General features: G+C 42.5%; 1 protein-coding gene across 2 annotated transcripts in view; it reads right to left on the bottom strand.

Moving 5' to 3' along the window:
• SRL (sarcalumenin) overlaps positions 1 to 26,333 on the bottom strand; it is a 179,633-nt gene that overhangs the window by 56,452 nt on the left and 96,848 nt on the right. For both annotated transcript variants that reach the window (XM_085628461.1, XM_085628462.1), the window contains exons 3-4: positions 8,626 to 8,724; positions 5,370 to 5,465 (exon numbers count right to left, since the gene is read on the bottom strand). In XM_085628461.1, the coding sequence (XP_085484587.1) occupies positions 5,370 to 5,465; positions 8,626 to 8,724 (195 nt within the window). The remainder of the gene's footprint in view (positions 1 to 5,369; positions 5,466 to 8,625; positions 8,725 to 26,333) is intronic.

Genomic DNA, 26,333 nt, shown 5'->3' with positions numbered 1-26,333 from the left:
TAGCTGTCCAGCTATTGATGTCTTTTCGCTGGGCTATTTTTATAGACCAGTCAACAATTCTATCTGGCCACTATGAAGCTCCACTAATTGTGCTACAACTACAAATAGGTTTCTACCAATAACAGATTTAGATCAACTAGACTGACTCACAAATAAGTCTGCCGACCCCAAGATCCATATGGGTAGAGACGTAGGTTGCAACATGCCCGTAATTCCAACTGAGGAAAGGAGAGAGGAGGGAGATGGCCTAACGGCTAGGGCGCTCGACCTCGGACCTGGGGAACTGGGTTGGAGTCTCGGTAATGACGCTAAACATCCTGTGATTCTGGGCAAATCACTTAATCTCCCTGTGCCTAACAAAAAAAAATTAATGAGTGTCCTCATGTAACGTAACTGGTGCTATGTAAAGCGCTCTAATAACTGATTGGATTCGGGTCAAGTTTGCGCTATATAAAACTCTGCAAAAAAAAAAAAAGGAAAGCCCTGCTACTAAGGGCTTCAGAAGCAATAGAGGCGGGGAAAAAATTGCATCTTCGAATGTGGCAGGTCTGGGTGCAAAACTGTAGAATCCGGACTGGTTAGGTTTAATTAAACTTTACACAGTTCTTTATTTTCAAGAGACATGGTTCTTAAAACCTGACTTTATTCATGGGTTTGCGACTTACTTCACTCCTGCGATTGCAGGATCCATAGGCAGGGCTAAAGGAGATCTGGCCGCAATGGCGGCCCTTACTTTCCTGGGTTAGATTATGTGGACAAATCTGGACATGCCCCATTATCAGATTACTGTAAGAGAGAAGCATGCTACTTATAAATGTTTATAACAATTTTTTTGATGTGTGTATACTGCTTTTGTGAAAAAATTGCAGGAGGATCTAGAGCAAAGTCTGAGCAAATTTAAGGGTACCTATGTGGTTGTGTGGATGGGGGTCTTCACAGCAAAACCTTGTCAGGTGTCTCCAGAAATGTTATGTGGCCTGTTGAACACTGAAGGAGAGCCTACTACACATTTTAGCCACTGGAAATTCAGTTTGTCTCCGTAGGGGCTAATAACAGGGTACAATCTGATGTTTGCTTTTGACACAAATAGTGGCTTGGTTTCTATTCCTACATTTGTTTGCATGGTTGACCCTGCTTAATTGATTTTATTCTACAATCCTATAATTTGAGGTAATGTGTGGGAGACTATGTGGTTCTAGATCACCTTTTGAGCGATCATAGGCTCATAATGGTCTAGATAAGTAACTCCTTCTTTGAAAAGCAGCTGGTGATGGTCCATTCAAGACTGTTGGCTTATTCAACAAACAAGGGAGTCACCATGAACTGGGTGAGAGTGGACAAGGATTTGTTCCTCTCTAATCTAATAGCTGCTAAGCACCATGATTTTACTATGTGCCTGCAGGTGAACAAGAAGGGGGGGGGGGGGGGCGGCGGTCTTGAGATAATCAGCAGTTTTGATAAAATATGTGGAACCATATATTTTTTAAGGGAGCTTCATTTGGAGGTAACAGCAAGCATGAGGTATGGCCCAGCAGCGGAAACAACAGGTAGTTTTAAACTTAACCGTGGCATGCCCCAGGGGTGCATATTGTCCCACTTTTTTTCTCTGTACGTTAATGGGCTAGAAAAAACATTTATTGAAATTTAGAGCTGATGTCCCATGGTCAGCAAAAGCAGTATACCTGCCTTAATCTATGCCGACAACACTGTTTTACTAGTGAGAGCTGCGACTGGATTGCAGCATCTATTAGATTAAATGCTATTCCTTCATGAACAGCTTAGACTTTATGGCTAATCAATCTAAAACACTTTTAATGATTTTTGGATCTTGATAAAAGGACAATAGGGCTTTCTTTGTTAATGGTGCAAAAGTTAGAAAGGTCCCGCGTTATTTGTATCTGGGACTAGCATATAATGACAGACTGGCTTGGGGAACTTTGAAACCTGACAGGGCTCTAGCCAGAGCACAGAGCAATTTTAGATTTGCAGCCAGACTATGCAGACAGCCAATCAAAGAGCTGCTAAAGATCTATAAATCCAAGTGCTGCCCAGGCACTACATATGGGGCCGGTGTTTGGGGCTTCTGAGATCATCCGGGGCTGGAGAAGGTGGAGAATGTTTTTTTATAAAAAAAGGTTGTTACCTGTGCCCAAGTCCACCAGTGATTTAATATGTCATATAGAAATCGGTTTTAGGGACATATGTGAATTAGTGAGGCTTAATCTCTCCTGCTATGGTTAAACATTTGGACTAAGGAGGCAACTGTATTGAATCACACAATTCTAGCTGACTGTCTGGAAATGGAAAAGAGTTTTTTCATTCCATGTTTCTCCTATATATCTAAGACCTTTAATTGGCTGGATCTAAAGGAGTTGTTTTTGAACCACTGTGCCTTTTCTGCTAGCTTTTCCAGAACCTTGGTGAAATTATTTTTAGTAAAATGTGCACAGGAAAGTATGCTAAAAAATGTTGGAATGTCTACTGATACTGCTCATGTTCAGATTCGCACATGTTGTGGCACTGAGCCTTACTTGACTTGGGCTCCTTCTTATCAGACTATGCCTAAATACTGTTCATTTCCTAGTTGCATATCCTAGGCTAGGTATGTTTGCTGCTAACGTGCCAGTTTGCTCATGTGATGGACAGTCTGCACAGTGCACTTTATGCTTTTTTGTAAATTGTATTCCTTGATAAGGAGAGTGCTTATTTCACCTTTCTTGAACAAGGCAAACTATAGACAATGCTGGGCTGCTATGGAGTTTTTACAACCATTACTGACTGTAAAGATACGCTTTACAATTGCAACCTATATACAGGAATCAATACGTCTGCGCCCTGCAACTGTCTTATGAATTGCTGCAACTGTCTTATGAATTGATACTTTTGTGGGACATGTTACTATTTTTTTTCTTATTTTGATAATTTTATATGACACTGGATTTTGAATATTCTTCATATGTATTTTATGGGATTTTACTGTATTGTGAATCTTTTATAGTCACTGAATGACTGAATAAAGAATAATGATGAGTGGGCTGGAGTAGGTTGGGGTGGAGTAGATTGGGGTAGAATCGAGTGGAGTGGGGGTAGATTTGGGTAATTTGGAGTGGAGTAGGGTAGAATGTGGTGGAGTGAGGTAGACTGGGTGAGACTGGAGTGGAGTGTGGTAGATTGGAGTGAATTGGGGTAGATTGGAGTGGGGTAGATTGTAGTTGACTGGGTAGAATTGAGTGTAGTGGGATAAATTGGGGTAGATTGGATTATATCAGAGTAGAGTATCCTGGCGTGAAGTAGGGTAGATTGGAGTTGATTGTGGTAGAGTGGAGTGGGTTAGATTAGGGTACACTGGAGTGGAGTAGATTGGAGTTGAGTGGAGTGGGGCAGATTGGAGTGGAATGGGGTATTGCTGTAGCCGTTAGCCTACATCTCTTGCACCTACATGCAAATTAATGTAGGGTGCCTGAAAGCAATTTTGGGTGGAATACATATGGGAAAAAGTACTTAGGCAAAATAAAATAAATCAATATATGAATAACATAATAATAAAAAAGGGAGAAATGGAGTAGTTGTTGCGCTGCACAAAACTGAAGTGCTTTAAACAGACACATACTTTGTGTGCACAGAGAAGAGGTGGGATACACATAACAGTGAGGACACAAGTTGTAAGGAGAAACAGATTAACTGCAGTGCTGCTCAAAATTGAGTCACTTAAAAAAGACACTATTACATGACATTTGTTTGGTGCTATAAAAGGAAGCGCCGAACTGTAAAACAAAGTCCCAAACTGCTTTAATAGTCTGTACCAGGTGCTGTAAAAGTCAAGTGCTGTAAAAGGAAGTTCCAAATTTCAAAACAAATTAAGGCAACAACAAACAAACCTGTAGGACAGAAGTTAAAAGCAAAACAAAAGTGTAGCATGAAAGTGGAAATGATGGACAGAAAAATGAAGGGAAAAAAGTACCCAGAATCACAGCACGAGCAGAGGAGGGACAGCAGGACACTAATCAAATGAAATCAATTAGTACTTGGTCCATGCATTCATTATGCCCTCTAACCACTCACCAGTACTACACTAAATAGTGTATATTTTGACCAACCTATGTCGTGCCTCGATATGAGCTTTGATGTGTTAACTCCCCACTGTATCATTAATCCCTTTTGTTTTCCGAAAACCAATACAAGTGGTTTACATAAACAAAAAGGTACGTCCACATTTAAGCTTTGCTGGATTTAGTAGTTGATCATTTGTGCCTGTCTTCAACCATGGTTACAACACAAGCTGAAGCCTCAAATTCTCAATAAAGACTTAAAAATAAGGATACAAGTCCCTAACAGAGGTACCTCAGGATGAGTGATGTCACTTCCAGTGATGTCACGAGTAAGTCCCACGACATGTGATGTCACTTTTGATTCTCATACTGATTCAGTCAAATGACAACACTGTAAACCACTGTATGCTTTGCTGCCTACCATCCTGTATCATCATGGTACTTCTTCTAATTCCATTCCTGTAGTGTTGGAGCCCACTGCCATTGATTCAATGTGCAGCGTTTCCATAACATTTCAAAGAAGCAACCTAGCCCTCTTGTTTCATTTGACAGCCCAATCCTTACTATGCAGTGACGCCAGCTATAACCCCCGCCCATCACTGTACTGCTGTGTGCAGTCTATCAGACACTTCCATCAACATTACAGCAGTACTGGCAGTGGCTAGGTTTGCTTCTCTCCGATGTAAGGCTGCATCATTACATGCATCTGTAGCCCTATTTCAGTTCAAAGATGGAAACGAGCCTTACTCTGTGGTGTTGCGGTATATCCAGATAAAAATGTTACTCAGCCTGGTTCTTTATTCGTTCTTAAGTACTTAGAGAAACGATTCGCAACAGATCAACTTCTAGGCCAGAACAGCAGGAGGAGACTTCAACAAACCAGGTTTAAACAGGATTTTGCACAATAAATTAAAGGAAGATGTGAAGGGCAGGACACTCAAGTCACAAATAGAGGCGGTGGATTTAATCTGTAAATAGTTCTTTTTACACTGTTGATTTCTGAATTTAGATTTAAGTAAAATAATCACTTGCAAAAGGGAGCTCTCGTATATGTGACACAGTTGCTATGCTTCGATCTGCTGCAACAGAACGACTATCAAAAACAATCACAAGGAAAGAAAGACGTGAAACACTAGACTACCCAGGTGCAGCGTGTGTTAGTGTTGCTGGTGTTCTTATCTCAAAACACTTAATACCATAGTGTTCTCATTACTGAAGGAGAGTGAGTGTCTGCATGACATGCCTGTCCTGAGGCGCTGCGTCGGATCTTGTATTGCAGGGCTTGGTTCCATGCATACCATGCATGTTAGTAATCCATACCTGTGATCTCGTGCTGCCTGAGCTCGTTGTATTTGTAGCTGATTTCCATTGGCTTGATGGCAGAGTGGTAGATCTTCCTCAGTCGCTGCAGCACCACTACGAACGAAGAAAGCGATCGCATGTATTAGGGTATTTCTTCTGAAACAGCACATAAGCATAAGCCTCCACCCTCACGCCGGAAATAAATGGCTGTGAGACCCATGTATGCATGTCCAATGCTGTTTACTGGATGGGTGGTTGATTTTATCACACAGGCAAGACAGGAGTCATTGCCACTGCTGCGGTTATAGATTGTCCTTCGTTCACACCATCACATTTTGTATTCTCTCCTAAGTGAACAACTGTGATTTTGTTCACGGTGATTAATACGCTACCAACTTATGTTTGAGGCCAGCATATAGAATGCTTCAAAGTTAGTTGTAGTTACTATGGCCAGGGCTGAAATGCATAGAGACTAATGGAACAGGGGACAGGATACTACAGACTTTCTAAACTCAAAGTAATCCAACATTAATCACCTCGTGTCCCTTCAGTTCCTATTTATGTTTCTCAATAATGCATCGGAACAGTTTGGCTCAAATCTGCAAGCTGCATTTGGGTCTCCACAAACAATTATACACCTGGGAGGCGTCTGCTGCTCTAAGCATGGCATTTTCTGAGACAATTTTGTATCTGGCAATAAACAAATCTCCACAGCTAGCCCACAATAAAGAGGAAATCAGCACAGTCAGGAGGAAGTGCCCGTGACACTGTCAGCCCAGCCCCAGTTCCAGTTCCCTTATAGTTCTTGGCTCAATGCTTACCGTATGACCACTGGTTCCTAGTAGTCAGATATTGGAGGATCTCTAATAATACGAATGGCACAAATCCCATAGCAAGTCGCCACCCTTTAGTAAGGGATTTATGCGGTACGATCCTGCTTCTACCCTATTATTTTCCACAAGCATCCTATGTATTCCATCCACCATGATTTCCCCTTTAGCATTCCTGAAGCCTCCATTATGTTGAAAACATAGGGCCAACTCTAAGAGTGGTCTGAGGGATGTGTAAGCCTGACTGCTATGTGTTGACCTTGGGGAGACAAAAGAGTTAAATGCCCATTGACATCACTGGTTCTTTGACCTGACTGGCCCCGAGGGCACCAGCACCGAGATCATTCTCTCTGATTTCTTATCTAGGGACTTCTGCACAAGACCAAACAAAAGACTCAAACAAAACCCCTTGAGGGCAAGGAGGACTGACAGGAGAAAACATTTCAGCTGTTCCCCCTTGAGTATGTAGAGCACTGCTAAGGAATTCACATCCATGTGGCCTGATATGCATTCATATGTATAACACCTAAATAAAGTAACAGCGCCTCCAGACATTACAATAAAAAGAGTCCTCACCCTCAGGCCTCAATCCTCAAAGAGACATAGGGTAGAAAGTGCAGCTCTTTCTTTTGTTGAAGTTATGGTAAACCCTGTTTTCTTCTCTAATGAGAAGAGTGATGCAAAGTATAAAACTTCTGGATATTAGCAGTCAAATATTATGTATTGTGCAGTAGCTGTTGAGATGCATAGAGCTATACAGATTGTTATAATTTCCATACATATTCTACTGGAAAGCCCGGACTTTGAGGTGCACACCTTACATGTAGAATGTTAAAATCACTTTCTGATTGAAATCACAAGTAATTCGCTTATGGGAAAGTGTAAAATGCCATTTTCTCAAGAGGACACATCAGCCTTTACCAAGAAGCAATATAAAAAAGGAGAAATTTAATAAACAGTCCTGGAAGCTAACTCTTCTTACTAGCCAGAATAAAACATTATCAATGATGGAGGGTTGACAATCCAAACCATGAAAGCCTCTACCCATTTTGTAGCGGTTGGTGGAGAAGCCTCAGTTTATATCACGATCAAATTGGCCCTGTTCGTCTCAACTGGTAACAGCTTCTAATTGCAAAAAGTGGTATATACAAAACGTCCTGTATAACAGAAAACATCTACACCGAGGCTAACCAATCAATTAAGCTAAGAAAGTGGCTATGCATGCAGGCACACATTCTCTTCGAAGCTCTAAAACTCTACTATTGGAATCTAATGCTTTAGAAAACCAATTTACCCTAGGTCTGAACTTACACCAAAGTTTGAAACTCTCTCTCTTCCACTTTCTGGACATCATTTTCTGCTTTGAAGAATGGCCTTAAATGTATACTTTTCCAAAGACATTTCCATGAGTGACACTCGCTACCTTTCTTTCATCAATCTCTGCTGCACTGAGGTTCAGTTTTCTCAACAGCACACCACCTCTTTGTTCTGACTTTGGGAATAGCTTTCTTATTTTCCAACCTTTGATATACTGCTAAGAGCGTTGTCACTGTTGGTTATGCACATGGAACAGAGGTTACTTGTGCTTTGAATACTTTTTTCCTGTAATTTTATTTGTGAGGCATCTGTATTTGCTATTTTAAATAAACGACATTTACTTTTGTTTTTTAACTTTTACATTCTGAGATGAGTATTTTCATTGCTGTTGTAGATGTGACTTTTGATTGTAATATGCAGTTTCTATAGAATTATTGTGTATTTACGCTATCCGTGTAACCCATTGATGCGTGGAATCCTTTATGTTTACAGTGCGTTAAGTGAACACTCCAATGGCCCGGGTCTGATCCGCGTTGTAGAACTTTGCAAAACAAATAAAATTCTAAAACAATGGCTATCAGAACATCAAAAGGGTGTGCACATCAACTCATTCATATTGAATACCCTTTCTTTCTGCTGGGAGGTTGTTTCCATTTAACTTCACTGCTTTACAAGTGGAGTCTAAGCCGCTACCCACAGAGAATACAGAAGTTTCTAGATGATTAGTCCACATCACTAAGGATAATAACATGCTCAGGGCCATTTTGGATGCAGGAGAACTTCACTTTCTGTTGCTAAAGAAAGAGGTTAATATGGCTCGGCGCAACCTAAGGAAAACTGACGTGTCCCATACTAGAGTAGGGGTTTAAAAAAAAAAAAAATGGATGGAACTCCAGTGGGCTCAGCAGAGGGCAGTAATGGGACACTTGGTGGAGAGGAGGAACTGACAAGCAGAACAATGAAAAATCATAACACAGCCTCATGTGCTAATGCCTACTTTTTCTTTTTTAGCAAAGCCTGTGCTGCTTATGTAAAGCCACAAAGACTGTTTGTGTATTCAAACGCAGATTGTATTCTAGTTATAGTCCAAGAAAAAATGTACTTTATCATGTGAAAGTGCTGATTACCTGCATAATCATCTGATGGTTTTTCATCCTTCAAGCTCAGGGTGCTGTCTATGTGCGTTCGGTCCCGCCTGGCAAACTCGTCAACATTTTCTGACTCCTCTGAAGAAAGGGAAAAAACACAACAGCATATAATTCTTGCAGGGTCTTAGCCTACTCTATGTTGTGTTGTTGACTAAACACCACATTATGGTGGGAACACACAGCGACACATCTCCCACTCTATCGGTTTCCAAGGATTTCGTATGTCCACTTTCCTCACCCACTCTAAATGTAACTTTTCAGGCCGGTGACGCTGATTATTTACGCCCCCACTGATTCTCAGTCTGGGAACAGACACTGCACTGTTTAGTAGTAGTACACCAGCCTCCACAATCTTTCACTCTTCTGAACTGACAATATCTGGGATCGCTGATTTAAGGGACGTGTTCTGGGACCATGCGAGTATTATGGCATTGTTGTAAGAAACTTTTGTTTGATCGTTTTTAGGGGGGGTTGGGCATTAGAAGGAGAAGTGAGTGGTTTGGTTAAAGTAAACACTCTTATGAAGCAACACAACAGGCTTTGTGGGTGGGTTGGCATGCATATCACCTCTACACAATGTTAATAAAGGCTATTTGTTCATTAGAACAATTAAACACAAAGAGCATTCAAGTAAATGGGTTGTATGTCAGGAAACACAGAGAGTACACACATGACCTTCTCTATCTTCATTTGAAGAATATTGTGACAAAGTAAAATGCTCAACACCATACAGTATTAAAGCAGAGAACTGAAACTAGAGAACTCCTGGCTCAATTCCAAATATCTAACCGGAGCGATCCCTCTTCTCACCATACTCGGTTTGCACTAGGCCTGGGCAGTGAACTCCGCTCCGTTCCCGGAGTTTGCAGAGTTTTCCGCACTCCGCTGGATTCGGGGAGTGGAGTTTTTTCCTCACTCGCGCTCGCCAATGTTACATTGACGAGCAAGGAAAATCTCGAGCTAGACCACCTCCCAGCGAGATTTCTGAACGTGGGAGGTCACAGATGGTCGCTACCACTCGCGTTGAGAAACCATCTGTTCACGTTGAGCAAACTGCCCCTCGAGTAGAAAATCTACTTGAGCGGCAGAAAGAAGCCGCACCCTATTGCGCTGCGCATAGTGCTGTTCACACTGATTTTCCAGCACAGGACAAAAAGCGGCGCTAAAAATCAGTGCAAACGGAATGACCTAACGCACTCCGCAGCTTGCGGAACTCCACGTAGTGCGGCAAGGTTTTACCTGAAACTCTGTGAACTCTGCTCAGACCTAGTTTGCACACAGTCTATAGCATGGCTTCTCACAAACATTTTCACAGGGGCCACAAAGTAGGATCTGTGATGGGACCGAGGTCCGGCATGATGCCGGCAGGATGGCGATCGGGCGATACAGAGTTTGTACGGTGGATACAGGGGAAGCTAAGAATGCACAATGCAAAAACAGAAAACCTGGGATCACCCCCAACATCTCCACTTGACCAAATTGTCTGATCCTAGGTAATTGTTTTTTTTCCCACTTTGCCTCCTTTTCCATCTCTCGTGTTTTGATTTAATAAACTATGATGTTGTCCATGTATAATAGCAACCCAGAGGGTGCACATGACAACTGACTTGCCTCTTAGTTCACTATTGGCATTGTGGTCAGGGTCGGTGTTTCAAAATTAATGTTTTAAAACTATCATTTAAAAAAAAAAAACTCTCGATGCAGTGTTATCATCGGATGTACCAAGGTGAAAAGGTTATGCATGTTAATGAAATACACGTTTTTGAATTTTGAAGAGACTTTATCGTATTTTTACATGCTTGTTGTCTTTACAAAATAAAGTAGTTTCTAAACTTAAGTGGTGCAAGACGCCTTAGCTACATCGTTTCTGAATGTTCGTGTTGAGTCAAGTAAACAGCAGACCGGCTGCTGTTTACTAAGGGGCCGCATGGAAAGGTCGGGAGAGCTGCACTTTGAGTATTACTGGTCTATAGCCTGACTGAAATTTGCTGTCTACACAGAGATACCATGGTTGGTTTTTCAGTTAATGGGACTGCCCTGTAGAGGCAAACACACAGGAGGAATCCTGCAATAAGTCTAGGCACTGGCAATTGCTCATGGTATGCATTGTAACCCATCGTTCTTTTGCCCACCAAGCAAACTCTAATTAGATCCAGCCATATGCAAATCAGTCTTGGTCTTGCCCCAATGTGAGCAGTCCAGCCAGAACTGCGAAGTCCTCTATGAACTGGAACCCAAGCAACCAAAGACCAGTTCTGGCCTGATTGGCCTCTTCAGTTGGGTATAGCTGGGTTCCAGTGGCACACTGAGCAAGAAGCCTTGGCTATCCAGGCTGAGCCGGTTTTTTGCCAAACCAAGTGATTACCAGTGGTTAAACCTATTGCAAGCATTCATTCTATCACCTTTTGTGTGCCCACGCCTAGGCATACCCTAAGAGTTAAGGGTGTAGCTAAATGTGGGCCCTTTGCTGACTGCAGGGGAACCTTTTTAACATTTAAAATAGGGGCCTAAGAACTAATATCACTGTACTGGTCGAGGCTCTTATCCCAGACTGATCTTTAACACACCCGTAATGCTGATTTATGCTGATTTCAAACTATCTTATAACGATCTGGCTCTCGTTGAAGATCTTTTTTCCCATTGCATGAATGTTTTAGGACATATGACGTGCTCACCATGTCATTAGTGGATTCTAAAATGACACAAGACAATACTGTATATTTCTTTTTTTTTGTATCATTCTAACCCAGAAATGTTAATGGTTGTCATCATTCAGACATCGTTGCGATATTTACTTTTAAATATCCACAGGAAGCTTACTTGATTGTAGTCTGGTGAGTGTGGAGCATTGGGCCTATTTAAATCATTGCGAGGGTCGGATATGCGTTCAACATGACAATTATCCGAGAATTTTATAGATAAAAAAATGTTGTGAGGGAAGATGTGAGGATGCATAGCAAGGGCAAAATATTTAGCTTGTTTTCAATCATAAATGGCCTTCAGTCATAAATTGGAGCTTCGGGAGATGTGCTGTATGGTCAAGTATGCACGATTACAGCTCAAAATGTGTGAGCAGCAGATAAAATGGAGCTGTGCTTTGGGGCCATTCCAAATTAAATATAGTGGCGCCAGCCGAGAATGGATTTTTAAAATCTGTGTTCTCCTTTTCTTCTTCGCTCCATCTATGCTACTTCATGCAGAACTGTTTATGTGTAATGTTATCCATCGAGCACAGCTCAGACCCTTACTCTTTTGGATTAGGTTGTGGACTAATCCTGATGGATTATTTTATAGGGACACTTATGAGACCTTCTTTAAAGAGAGAGTGTAATGTCCCTACTTTGCTCAGCTACAGCCTACACTCTCCTGAATTACGGGTTTGCACTGATTCTATTCGGGGGCACATAGCCCGGTTATCAACCAAAACACTTATTCATGGGCACAGAATGCCAATTTGGACCAGATACTTGCCACAGACAGCATCATCTCCGTATTCGTTTTCCTGTCCCAGTCCTTAAAAAGTGAGCAGCTCCTCTTCTCGTCAGAATCGTATTACCAAGCAAAATCTAAAGGTTCCCCCAAGACTGCCGCTATATCCCAGAATGCTAATAAGGAGGAACTAGGAACGACCACCTCTTGTTCTTTTCTTTCTGCGAGACAGAGCTGTTACCTAGAAAATCTTCAGTGAGGAGATATTGTGTCTTTATTTGAATATTTTTCAACTCATTTTCTCATCCTGCAGAGACTTACTATAGCAGTCTATTTATTTACATTGATCGCTCCACACTGCAGAGCAGGCGTAGATTTAAACAGTGTGTATTAGGGAGAGGCATGCAGCACTCTGTTTATCTATTGTTGTTTTTGCCTGGCATGCATTTAAGGATGCAAAGTGTTTCTTTATTTTCCCCTATGGTAGCCTTTAGAAGCACTGGTATTGGATCACAGTCTGATTCCAATATGGAGGTTCTCGCGAGATTTAGGGAAGCGTTATTTTGTTGTCTTAGAACCCAAGGCAATCTGGTGTCCTGATCCAGCATGATTCCTCTTTCTGAATTACCACTACTGATGAGCTACCGGGAACTAAGGATACTTCACTTTCCGACCTCCAGCAGATGATTAATGAGCAGTGGATGCTTAGGGTAAAAGAAGGAGCCTTTCCTCCACCACCTAACATTCCAAGTTTGTTTGGTTCATGGAGATGAGCTACTTTATCACCATGTAAGGGAACATTTGGGATTACCTGCAGAGGGTGATTACGAGGATTTTTTTCACCCAATATCAATGTCCTGTCTGAATCTCTCCCTTTGCATAATGGAGTACGCAGGGTACTATACCATTAAATGAATGACATTGACAAGACTGCTTTTCCCAGAATCTTGTCCAAGCACTAACCTCTGGAGGGTTTTACTGAAGAGTTCCCACCTACTGTTAAGGTGGATAGCCTTATAGGTGTGCGGTCCTCCCAGGGCACAGTGGTTTCTATACCATCTGACCAGGTGGATAAAAAGGTTGAAGGTCAATTAAAAGGGCTTATGCTGCTTCCAATTCTTCTTTCGGAGAAAATACCCACACCACTTACAAGGTTCAATTTCTTCATATGGACTTTCAGTCACTTGTACAGCTCGTGAAAGACGGGTTTGATACATCGGCTATCTTGTTCATGTTGAAGTTATAGGTTTGTTTCCTATTGCATGTGTCTTGACAATTTGTGTACCTCAATGGCTACTTCAGGCACCAATATTTGGATGCGCTTCTGGAAGGTAGGCGCTGCTCAAAAATCAAAACTAATGAAGCTGCCTTAGAAGGCTTCAAAGATTTTTGGTCACCAATTGGAAGAAATGGTGAAGAAGGTTGTTGCAAATAGAAGGTTGATCACCCCAGTTCACCAGCCTTTGCGAGGTATAAGGCATGACTATTCAACCCCTTCCTGTAGGATGCAGAATATCAATTTCTTCAGTCAGAGGAGGCTCTCAGTTACAGACACCTGGGTCACTCACACGGGGTTAGAGGGATATCTCAGAGTTTTTCACCCTTCCAGATCCAAGTTTTTGCCAGCCCAACTGCTAAGGGACCCATTGAAACGCAGTTCTGTACTTTCAGGGATTCAGCTACATCTGGAGAAGCCAGTGCATGTTCAACAGGACTACAATCTTCTAACAGAGTTCGGCATTTCCGCTCAATCTCAACAAATCCAATCTTCAACTTCCTCCAACTACAAAGTTCATCAGGACTTTATTCAGGATAGTTGTAGGTGAGGTGTTTCTCACAAGGGAGAGGCAGTTCAATCTTGTTACACACCTATCTTACCTATTGTCAAAGTCGGAGGCTTTAACCAGACTGTGGTTATGGAGTCAGGGCGAAATGGCTTTAACTTTGGATATTCTCCCATGGGCTTTCTTTCAAATAGTACCCACTAGTGCACCATCTTCTTCAGCAATTGAGTTCTGTGTATCAGGAATATGAAGCATTGATTCCAATGCCTTCAGAAATCATACTGGAGCTTCAATGGGGGCAATCTCCATCAAATCTGTCCAAAGGGCACTGGTTGACTTCCCCACCAACAACGATACTGACAATAGATGCTAGTGGGGTGCACTACTGGAGGGATCGAAAGCACCAAAGCAAATGGAACTTTTCCAAGAGTTTTGAATCTTTGAACTGGAGAATGCTAGCTGTGGTTTGGAAGTCTCTTCTATGGTTTGCTTCCTTTCTTCAGAATCTGGCGGTATGTTTCCTTATGGACATCAGGTTATGAGATCTTACATCAACCGCCAGGGGTGGAAATCAGACATTTCTTTATCTCCTATCCTGGAAGATAGGGCTTTGGGCAGGGAGGAATCTCCTCTCCCTTTCGGCAGTATATCTTCTGGGGAGGGAGAAAGGGCTGCTGACTCCATGAGCAGGATTTTTCCCTCCTCAGGGACTTTATACCTCTCGCCCAATCTGTTCAGTCAGATTATTCTCAGGTTCACTAACCAATGGTCAGATCTATTAGCCACAGAAGATAGTGCTTTACTTCTGAATTTTTGCAGTTTGGTAGAATCTGAAAAAGCGTGGGTAAAGATGCTCTTGCGATACCTTTGCACTGGGGTCTTCTATATAGGCTTCCTCTTTTTCCTGTTTCTCAAGGCACTAAAGATCATGCAGATTTATTTTTGTTGCTTCCAGAGTGGGCCAGGAGACCCTGGTTTCCTCCCCCTTCCGGGGATGGAGCACTCCCTTCATTGGTAGCTCCCTATTTACCCTTCGCCCATGAGAGTCCCTCTTCTGAAGTCATAATCTATAATTTGCCTGAGGTTGGGGGCATGGTACTTGAAAGGTTGTGTTTGGTGGCCCAGGGCTGCTTGAGAGAGAGTCGAAAGTATCCAACCGCCAAAGAAGCCTTCTGCCATTAGATTGAATTGTTGACACAGGCAATATTTTGAGACTCAGTGTAAGGCTAAGGGTTTTACCCTAGTTCATGTAACCCCATTAAGTGCCTTGACTTCTTGAGAGATGCGTTTGTTTTAGGCAGAGGTCTTCAAACTTTTGTAGGTTGAGCCCCCCCAACTGAATTTTTTGAAATGTCGGGCCCACCCACCACCTGACAGAAATTTCTGGAATCTTGTACACTACATAATTGACTGCCACCCGCATATCCCGGGCCATATCCGGCAAATAATGTTCAACGCAATGGGAGTTTAGTGAACTGTAGATTTGTGAGTGGGTGTGGTTAATGACAGGCTTATTACACAGCTCAAAACAAACAAAATGTTCCAAGATAAAATGTGTGCAAATTGTTTTTACTAGGATGCTTTGTTTTACACATGACAGATTGATAATGACACCACCAACATTAATGTGACGGGTGTGCCTGTTTTTCACCACAGAGACGGTCAATCTGTGGATGGATTTTTGCTACTGCCAACGGTGAGTGTAAAAATTCAGGACAAAGGGTCAAAATTCAGGACACAAATTCAGGACAGAAGGTCAAAATTCAGGACAAAACTTCAGGACAATAGGTACGTTTTACAGACACATCAGAGGAGGTCACGCCATAGTATATAAGTAAGCCCAGCCAAATCCAAACATATTCAACCATTTGCAAACCTATCCATCACGTATCCTTCCATCTATCATTTCACTCAACCATTCCTTCATCCATCCTTTCACTCATCCATCCATCCACCCTTTCACCCTATCACCCTATCCATCTGTACACTCATCCATTCACTCTTCTACCCATCCATTCACTCATCCATCCAGCCATTTACCCTTTCACCCATCCAGCCATCCTTTCACTTACTCATCCATCCACCCAGTCACTCATCCTTCCACCCATCCACCCTTTCAGTCATCCATCCATCCTCCCTTTCCCTCTCCATCGACCCTTTCACTTAGCCATCCTTCCTTCCATCCATCCATCCACCCACCCATCTACTCATCCACTCATTAATCCATCCATTGACCCTATCACTCATCCATCCTTTCTCTCATCCATCTATCCTTTCACTCCTTCACTCATCTATTCATCCTTTTGTCCATCTACCCTCCCTTTCACTTACTCATCCATCCTTACATCCACCCTTTCACTCATCCTTCCATCCATTCACCCTTGCACTTATCAATTCATCAATCCATCCAACATTTCACTCATCCATCCACCCACTCACTCACTCATCATCCACCTTTTCACTCATCCATCCTTTCACTCATCCATCCTTTCACTCATCCATCCTTTCACTCATCCATCCACCCTTTTACCCATCCAGCTACCCTTCCACCCATACATTCAGCTATTTACCTTTTCTCTCATCCATCCTTCCACTCACTCATCAATCCATCCATCCTCTCTCATTCTCCATCTATTCAATCTTTCATTCATCCATTCACCCTTTCACTAATTCATCCAGCCATCCACCCATCCCTTCACTTACTCACTCGCCCACATTTTCATATTAATTTTGAGCTGAGCCTTTTTGAGAAGAGGCCCATCAAGAACTTCACCCTCGCTGCAGGAGCCATTCCAGGACTTGGACAGGATCCACCAGGGTGGGCACAGGGGTGGGCATGCAGTTTTCAAGTATTCCAGGGAGGGGTAGGGCTCCTCACCCCCTCCTGGACAAGACAACGGGAAGACAGGCTCTCTTTCCAAAATGTTAGTTTTGCCATCCCCCACTGTGATGTACAGTACTTAAAGGAGATACTCCAAGATAACTGATTTAACTGATTGTCCTCCATACTTTGTTTAATCAGTGTGGGTGCGATTGTGCCATTTCTTTATTTTATTCCAATTATAGACGGCATGTTTGCAGAACCGAGGTTTGCTTACAATTTAGTGACAGTAATTAAGCTCTGTGAAGAGAACCACGTGCTGCCTCGGGGTAATCAGGGCCGGTTCTAGGATGTTTGGGGCCCTGGGCAGAAAGGGAATGTGTGAGGCCCCTCTAAATTGCAGAGACGCATTCAGGGCTGTTTGCATCTGAATAGATGCCCCTGCGCCTGAACCTGCAGCCCCTCCCTCTCAGTCACCTTCAAGCACCTCTTAACAGCTCACCAAGGGCTGGAGGTGTGAGGGTTGCCATCCCACTGTTTTCAAAACCTCCGTTACGGCCGAATATCAGCCATCAGATTTTCGTGTGGAGTGCGCGCCCCCCCTGGAATGGTGGCGCGCCCCCCCTGGGGGGCGCGCCCCACAGATTGAAGAACACTGGTTTTAGGTTTGGTGGTTTGGGCTTTCAGATTCCCGCAGGCAACAATTCAGGCTTTCGGCAGTCTAGCTATGGCCTCTGTAGCTCAGTTGTCCTCTTGACTTCTAAGAAGTTTCTTTCTTCAAATACCTCTTTCACATTCTCCAATCCCCTCCTGGGACCTTCCTTTAGTACTCCAGTCATTAATTAATCCTCCATTTGAGCCTTTATAATCTGCAAAGTTTAATTTTCTTTCAGCCAAGGTTCTATTCCTGGTCGCCACCTGCTTGGGCCGGAGAATCATTGAAACAGGTGCATTACTTTCCCTTGCTTCATTGCTGAGGATTTGTGACAGTAAAGTAATTTCAGCCAAGCCATCTTTTACTCCCAAAACTTCCATCTAAATTCCACTTGCCAGGAAGACATAGTACTCCCTTTCTTCTATCCTAATTTATTTTCCACCAAGGAGGAAAAGCTTCATATTCTAGAGGCACTGCTGTAGGATGATTCCTTGTTTGTAACTTATGGCTTTTCTGGAAGGGGTATTTAGCCCTCAAAACCCACCCTACACGGGTGGATTAATTTTGCGATTGCTCAGGTTTATGAGTCATCTAAAGTCAGTCTCCTCACCATGGTGTGAGGCAGATCAATGAGAGGCATGGGGTCTTCCTGAGCAATGTTTAAGGGTGCATCCCTGAGAGATATCTGTTATGTTGTAACCTGGGCCTTATCGCACACTTTTGTTTCTCATTGCCGACTTCAGTTGGGGGTGCTGCATCAACTGAGTTTGGTTTCCTATATTTTGTCTTCTGTTCATGATAATTGATTTCTGAAGCATTTAATGAAATTCAGGGTATAGCATCATGCATTTTTTGTGTGAATTGTGTTCGTTCAACACCTATTTTTGGAACCAGTGACCACAGGCTTGGGTATTGGCTCACTTGGTAAGGACTGGAACAGAAAGATGGACAAGGAGGTAATGTCCGGGTTATTTGAGGGTGATATTCATTACTTCGAGTCCCGGACTTCCTGTCACAGTCCTGATTCCCTCCCCACTCTGCTTTGTTTGTTATTATTATTTTAACTTCCTATATCAGGAAGTGGTCATTCCTATTTCCTTCTTTTTAGCATTCTGGGATATAACGGCAATCTTGGGGTAACTTTTAGACTTTGCTAGGTGGAGCAGAGGAACTGCTCACTTCATAAGGACTTTGACAGAAAGTCCTGGACTCCGGGTAATGAAGATTACAGGTAAGTAACCAGGACATTCTGATCAAACCAAACGCATCAGGGATTGAAAACTATATGTGTAACCTTTTTGACTTTCTTATTTGTAATCACTATGTGCAAGGGACAGGTTGTGGACTCTACCCCAAGCAAGTCAGGAAATGTAAAAACTCCCCAAAATTTCTTCGGTGCCTGAATATATGAAATTTGTGAAATGAATATTATTATTTTTTATTCCGTTGTTATACTTTTACCAAAGAAAACGATGGGTATTTTCTCATTTCGGGCAGCACATTAACTTACCTTGTTTCCAAAGCTTTACTACTGTGTCAACACATATTGCATCTATTTTTTAATTTGTTGCCAATATTATAAAACAGGCCTGGGGCTTTTTGTACTGATGCATAAACTATTTAGCTAGTAATACTTTTAAGAGTTCATTTAAAAGATAACTGATAGTCTATATATCATTTTTATTAATGTGTGTTTATGTTTGGATTATTATATTGAAAGGAAATGTATGACATTGTAGTAAATGGTTTTAACCAAGTAGTTGTAATTTTATTTCATGCAATGGATACTGAAATAAACAACTGCATTCATTCAGAACCTAAATAATGTTTATATTTTAAAGCTTTATTTTATTATAAGAAGATAAAAAGAATAATTCCACAAAAATGGCGGAGGGTGGTAGGCTGGCCCTCCATGATCTATTTTTAAATAAACTGAAAGAGTTAATCAACTCTAAGAGCAGCTTTACACATCACTCTTAGTCCAAACAAAAGAGGTGTAATCGCAGTTCTAAATAAGCAGGCGACAATCAATGTACCACCCCTCACATATTTCAAATATTTCAGAAAATAGAGCACTTTAAACACGTGCGTATGGCTGGTGGCATAGATCACACTTGCCACAAACCTGTGTGGAACCACGGACTTGAAGAAATCCATAGTAATCGCACCAGCCCTAGCGATACACTAGCCGTGAATGATAAAGCACCAAACAGTGCTTGCCTCTGGCACTCAGGCAACCAAAACGATGTAACTGCTTCCATGTACAGTTCACAAGATCATCAAAATACATCACAGCGTTGGTGGCAATTGAATAGGCCCATTTAACACTCTGGTTTATTACATGGCATCCTGCACACACGAAAGACGCACTGTTTGAAAGGGTTCTACATCTTCCGCGCATGCTTTTGTTTGCTTTAGTTGTCAGAAGTCTCCAAATAGGGGCGCATAATTCATCCCAGACCCCAGGCAAGAAAAGACTTTGAACAAGCATTGGCATAGCCAATAGGTCTCTCCTTTGGAACCTTGTAAGTGTTTAGCCATGCAACAGTTGTTGCACCAAAGAAATTGTGCTGCATAAATAAATACTTATAAGGTCCCAAAAGCGAGACCTATTGGCTATGTCAATGCTTGTTCTTTGTAAAGAAATAGTTTGCTTGTTTCTATTTCTTTACTTTTGCTATAATTGCGGCACCGGCGCTTTATTTTCAACATTAAAACTAAAGCGCCGGTGCCGCGATTATACCAAAGGTAAAGAAATAGAAACAAGCATCTATTTCTTTACTTTTGCTATAATCGCGGCACCGGCGCTTTATTTTTAACATTAAAAGTAAAGCGCCAGTGCCCGATTATAGCAAAAGTAAAGAAATAGAAACAAGCATCTATTTCTTTACAAAGAAAAAAGCTGGGGGGAAAAATGCTACCGCCGGCCACAGCCTGCAGTGCAAGCGCTGGGTCAGGCTCGACCTAAAAAGGGGAGCTCTATCTTTCTCCAGATCTAGTAGGTGATAATGGCACCAATTGTTAACAGGGCTATAGGTGTTGATTGTCCGCAGCCAGTGTAAAGTGATTCCTCAGACGAAACCACAACAAACTGCAAATATTTTTGTAATCAGGTGGAGCTAGAGCCTCATGAGCGGTCATTTGGCTTTATACTTTCTCTGTAAAAACTGTGTGTTTCTCGGATGACATGAGAGTTGGGATGGTGCAAGTCTAATTCCCCGCTACCCCTTAGGAGATGTAGGCCTATAATCCTGCTAGTTCCCAGCGCACCGGGCCTCACCTAACCTTAAAGGGTAACAAATGTATGTGCAATCCCAGAAGAATGACAATCCTGATAAGAAATCTAGCACCTTTTAGTTCGAACTCTCATGCACACCCAAAGAAAAATACGCAAGAAGTACACAACCTGCAGTTTCAAACTGTATTGAAGCAGTGAGATCATTGAGTAAAATATGTGTTCTGCAATTAATAATAGAACAAAACATATTACCATGATTAGCAATACTAGAATAGTGAAGAGAATTAATAATTTCACCATTGTGCTAAAACAATGAATATATGCTAACATATATGTAGTGTAATATAATATAATGTAGTGTGCCCCAAACTAATGCTCCTTAACCTAGTGTGGCCTAGGATGGGTGATCTGCCAAGAATCCCTGCCGGGTGATCTAAGTCCCCATTAGCTGTGGGCAAGTATCATCAGGTTGTCTGTCTTATTGTAGAGCAGGACATCCCTCGTGGAGAGGACAGGAATCAGCTGAGCTGGAATTCCGACGTATCGCAACCTCGAAGTGGTAGCAGAGTGCTCGTGTATATCATAAACAGTACCCATAATTGCATGTCAAGGTCTTTGTCAGGACGCAATTGTTTATGTTAGCTAGATAGCGTCGTTGCCTGCTGGGCAACAATAAGCAATGGCATTTGTGCAGTGAACTCTATACATCATAATGAATGTTCAAGGTGTCATGATATGTGTGCCAACGAAGATGAAATGTAAGCAAATTCAGTTTGGGAAATCCTATCCTGCATTGACACAAACACAAATGTATGTAAAAAATCACCATGTTGCAGAAAGAAGGCAAGTTACGAAACGTAAGCATAAAGATGGCATTTTTCCTAGTCGGCCATGTGACAAAGCCCACCAATTGCACCTCAAGAACTGCATGATCTGAACAACCCAAAAAAATGCTTACGGACAGCCCTGTTGTCCAACAGCTGAATTTAAAATGTGTCTAATATGAATGATAGGACTAATATCCAAAGTCTGAGCCCATAAGATTATGCATACATTCTGTAATAACTCTGCTGTCTAAAACCTGAGATTGTCAAACGTATCGCCAAATACAAGTTAAGATAGGATTATCAAATGTATGATATGGGTCATTGATGTCTAGGGTATGAGCTCGCAGGGTCTGTGTTACTTGATCGCAACCAAGCTATCTAATGCCTGAACATGTGAAACCAGACTGACAGGTATATTGTGTAATATCTCAAACATCAAGTCCTTACAGGTGGAAAACCTCCAATATTCATACTTTAATTACTGTAAACTGATAAAAGTTTAAAATATGGTGCGAGGTCTGTATAACTTTATTCAGGCAGAAAATAAGCAGAGTTATTTTTTCAACCAGGGAAGGAAAAAAATATTAAGGATTGCTACAGACTGCACTAGGGGCACTGCCACCTAAGTTAGCACTGAGATAATGCCTGGGTTACTGAGGTGGACAGGAATGGATGGTTAGCTATGCAGCAACACCAAGTTAATAGAGCCAAACAAAAACAGACACTTTGGTACTTGGTATCACAAAGGTTAGATTTTTTTTTTAAAGAAAAATAACTTTTTCATAGCAATGAAAACTTCTAGATGTTTTCAGATCTGGGCATTAGATCTCCATGTTTCAACATCTTAAGAACATCGATGTAGAGGACTCTGAAGTCATCTCTACTCCAAGATTTTCCTTGACCAGAATGGCCAGAGCAAAGCTGCTGAAAACCAGTATGACTGATGAGCTAAGCCATCTATGTTTTAAGTCGCCTGTTATGTTATTTTTGTTATGGAGTTTTATCGAGTGTGCAGCTGCCCCAGCAACGGGGCATCCCAGTGCTATAATGCAACTGTCATAGGCAAACCAGAAAACACATAAAGAGCATTTATGCATGGAAGAGATGTGCTTTGATGGTTCTATGAAAGAGAGAATGATTTTGGATGTTTCTGATATGTGCGGGAAGGGAGTTCCAGAGCTTAGGAGGGCGAACGCAGAAGGAGACCCTCCAGCCCATACTCTCTTGAACCGGGGGACAACAGCAAAGTGCTGGTCCATGGCGCGTAGCTGGCGAGAGGGTATGTAGGGCACCATGAGGTTGGCCAGAAGACCAGGAGATTGGAGAAACATGATTCTGTGGGCGATACAGAGGGTCTTAAATTGAATACGTTTCTCCACCGGTAGCCAGTGCAGTTTGCGGATGGAACCATCGATGGGATAGATTTTCGTCAGGCCGAGGAGAGCCCATGCTGCCGCATTTTGTACCCTTTGTAGACGTAGTATCTCTGCACTATTGGCCCCAATATATAGGGAGCTGGCATAATCCAGTCTGGAGAGTGCTGTGGCCTGAATGATCACCTGACGGGTTGTAGGATCAAAGAAACCCAGCAGGGATTTGAAGCCTCGTAGGAGCACGAAGCATACCCCAGCTACTACCTTAGTCTGGGCCTGAAGAGTAAGGGCAGAGTCCATCCAGACTCCCAGATTTTTGACTGCAGATTTAGGGGCCAGTGGAGGACCCAGAGAGGATGGCCACCAATGCTCACTCCACAGATGGATATCTTTGCCCATGAACAAGATCTCCGATTTGTTGGCATTAAGTTGTAGACAGTTGGCCGTCATCCAATCTGCAATGGCTGTTAGATCTTCCTTGAACTTGAGTGCGTCCAGCCCAGAGTCATCAGATAGTGCTACCATCAGCTGTGTGTCATCCGCGTAATATACCACAGCTAACCCTCTGCTCCTGGCTACTGCCGGCAGGGTTTGGATATAGATGTTAAAAGGGGTTGGATTGAGAGCCAAACCCTGCGGAACCCCTTGGTGGACAGTATGTACCCGGGAGCAGAAGGGAGGGACAGACACCTTGAAAGTACGCTCTTCTAGGAAGGAGGTAAGCCAACCCAGGGCAGAACCGCCAACACCGATGTCCTCCAAGCGCTGCAGTAGGATCTGATGGGACACAGTGTCGAACGCAGCACTCAGATCCAGTAAAATTAAAGCTGAGTTGCGACCGACATCTAACGTGCCCCTCAGATGTTCCGTTACAGCCAGAAGGGCGGAATCAGTGCTATTACGAGGGCGGAAGCCATTCTGGGATGTGTCGAGCAGATTGTTATCTTTTACAAACTTCGTGAGAGTGGCATTGATGTAGGCTCCAGTGATCTTGGAAAGGAAAGGTAAAGATGTCCAGAAAAAACTGTCGATTTCTAAGCTTTATGGCATGAAAGCCAATAGAAGCATCAAGGTCTAGATTTCAGGTGGTCCCAAATACATTCTGTACTTGTGACTCTGTCCTGAAGAAAAGGTGGATTTTGCACAGTGCCTTCAAGCAAACCCATCCAAATGCCTCTTTGCGGAGTGTATCCAGTCCACTTTCCAAGATTTTAAAGTACATTGACCCAGTAGTACTCTCTTTTTTATGTTTCTAGTCAAGTGAAGACGACCTTGAAATTGGACAACTCTACAATGAGTCCAGCTACCTAGCTCATGTTCCAGCTAAGCCAGCTGAAAAGCCTGTACCAGATTTTATTAGTGGAAGAAGTGAATAGGTCGGAGAACAGGAGGTGTATTGAACTGGGTCACCTTCTGAACTAGCCCGACGTTCTATACTGAAATTACTGAATTATCACTATAAAATGGAGCTATGATATCTCTTAAATGATTGATTTACAATGGGAACCCAGATATTTTTAAGCTGTTTTAACCATTACGGTCCTTAAAGATTACATCATGGTGAAAGTGTATGTGTGAGTACATGTATACATTTACATTATTTCATAGCGTCAAACATACATACATGCAAAGACACAAAGGTTTTTAACACCTTACAAGTGATCCTGTGTTATATGATTTCTACAGGACTGAGCGCCATGTGCTGCACATCTTCTAAAGGTTGAAAGAGGATGTAGACCTGCCTGAGGGTCTCTGTACACATTACCTTTTTAGATACTAGATTAGATATTGACCTAGTTGAGGGAAACCCAGCTTCATCAGGTCTACTAGTTCAAAGGGAGTAAGCACCGCAAAACCCTGCCTGCCACACTATATAAACACATAATTTGGGGTATAAATCCAGCAGAAACTATCTATTCCGCATTTTTTTATGAGGATGAGACGAGGAGCACAAACTCTGCTCACATTTGACCCCCTCTGCTGCATCACTGTTTGGCAGGATGTCAAACTGTTCCAGCACATTCATGTGTTTAAATTCCACCATGTTCTCAGAACAAGGGAAGATGTCCTAGCCAAAAAGACAAACCGAGAGGGGTATCAATCTTGTTTCCAGGTTGTTTAAATCTTGCTTGCAAGTTATAAAGTAAAAAGTGTCTATAATCTGATCAACCTCAGAAAGATCACAGGATGTATCTCCCACTTTGATTTAACATCTATTTCCAGGGCACGCACACATACATCTCTAGAGTAGGGGCATTACAACCAGTAGCAAGAGCAAGGTAAAAGTTTGAAATCGTGACTGGTTTCAACTGCAGTGTCACTGTAATGAAGACAAAGGTAAAAAAAATGGATACAATACTCAATGAGACTTAGAGGAACTTTGGGCCTGGTTTAGACTTTGAAGGATGGGACACTCCGTAACAAACATGATGAATATACCATCTGTCTTATAACAAGTGCCATAGGATAGAATTTACGTGTAATACGATGTCCGTCACATTTGTGATGGAGTATCCCATCTGCCAAAGTTCAAATCAGGCCCATAGTCTCTTCACCATAGTAATAAAACCTTGGGACCCAGAAAAAGTAAACAAACAAAGAAGTTCTAGTAGCCATGTCGGAGTGTAGCTTGAGAAGTTCACTTCTCCTGTCAATCAGGCTATTACTGGTCTGTCTGTACTTTGGTATGTGAGGAGGTTCTGAGGTGGAAGAACAAGTTACTTACTTTTGGTAATGATTATTCTGGTAGAGACTCTATCAAGAGGAAGATTCCTTACTGTAGAATATTCCACTGACGTCAGACTGGATGCCAGTAGGTGGCATCGTTAGGCTCCACGTGGCATTGTCCAGGCTGGAAGTGACCTGTATAGTACCTTTACAGGAGCCACACCTAAGCACTTATCTCAGTTCTTGACTGTTTTTCTGCACCAGAAGCACGGAGTCAAGCTGAAGAAGAGTGACTAGAGTGCGAAGTGAGGTCCTGAAAGACCGCTTCAATTGTAAATGACATACAGTTCGTAGAACAGGGAAGATCAGTAAGGAATCTGTGGCTAGATAGAGCCTCCACCAGATAAGGTGTTACTGAAGGTACGTAACTTGTTAATCTGCTAGAGACTTCTAGTCAACGATTCCTTACCTTAGAATAGAGACCAAAGCAATCTCTCCCCAGGGTTGGGTCTGCGGACTGTGTTAAACTACGAAGCCCTGGAGGACTGAACGGGCAAAATGCCCATCACGCCAGACCTAATTGTCTAGGCAGCAGCGTTTGGAAAACCTGTGCAGTGATGCCCACATGGCTGCCTGACAGATCCAGAACTGGGACCCCTCTGGTCAATGCAGTGGCCGCAGCTTTAGCTCTGGTAGAATGAGCTCTTAAGCTCTCAGGGGGCTGATTTTAGAAATTATGTAGCAGATTTAATGCAAAGGACAATCCATCTGGAGATGGTCCTTTTGTGAACTGCTTTGCCTTTCTTCGGACCCATAAAATCAACAAAAGGTTGATCATCCACCCGTAAATCTTTAATGCGATCGATACAAAAAGCCAGTGCTCTTATTGGGTC

This window comes from Triturus cristatus, chromosome 10 (genome assembly GCF_964204655.1).
Source record: "Triturus cristatus chromosome 10, aTriCri1.1, whole genome shotgun sequence".
NCBI lineage: Eukaryota > Metazoa > Chordata > Amphibia > Caudata > Salamandridae > Triturus > Triturus cristatus.
This window is presented reverse-complemented; position numbering and strand designations above follow the sequence as displayed.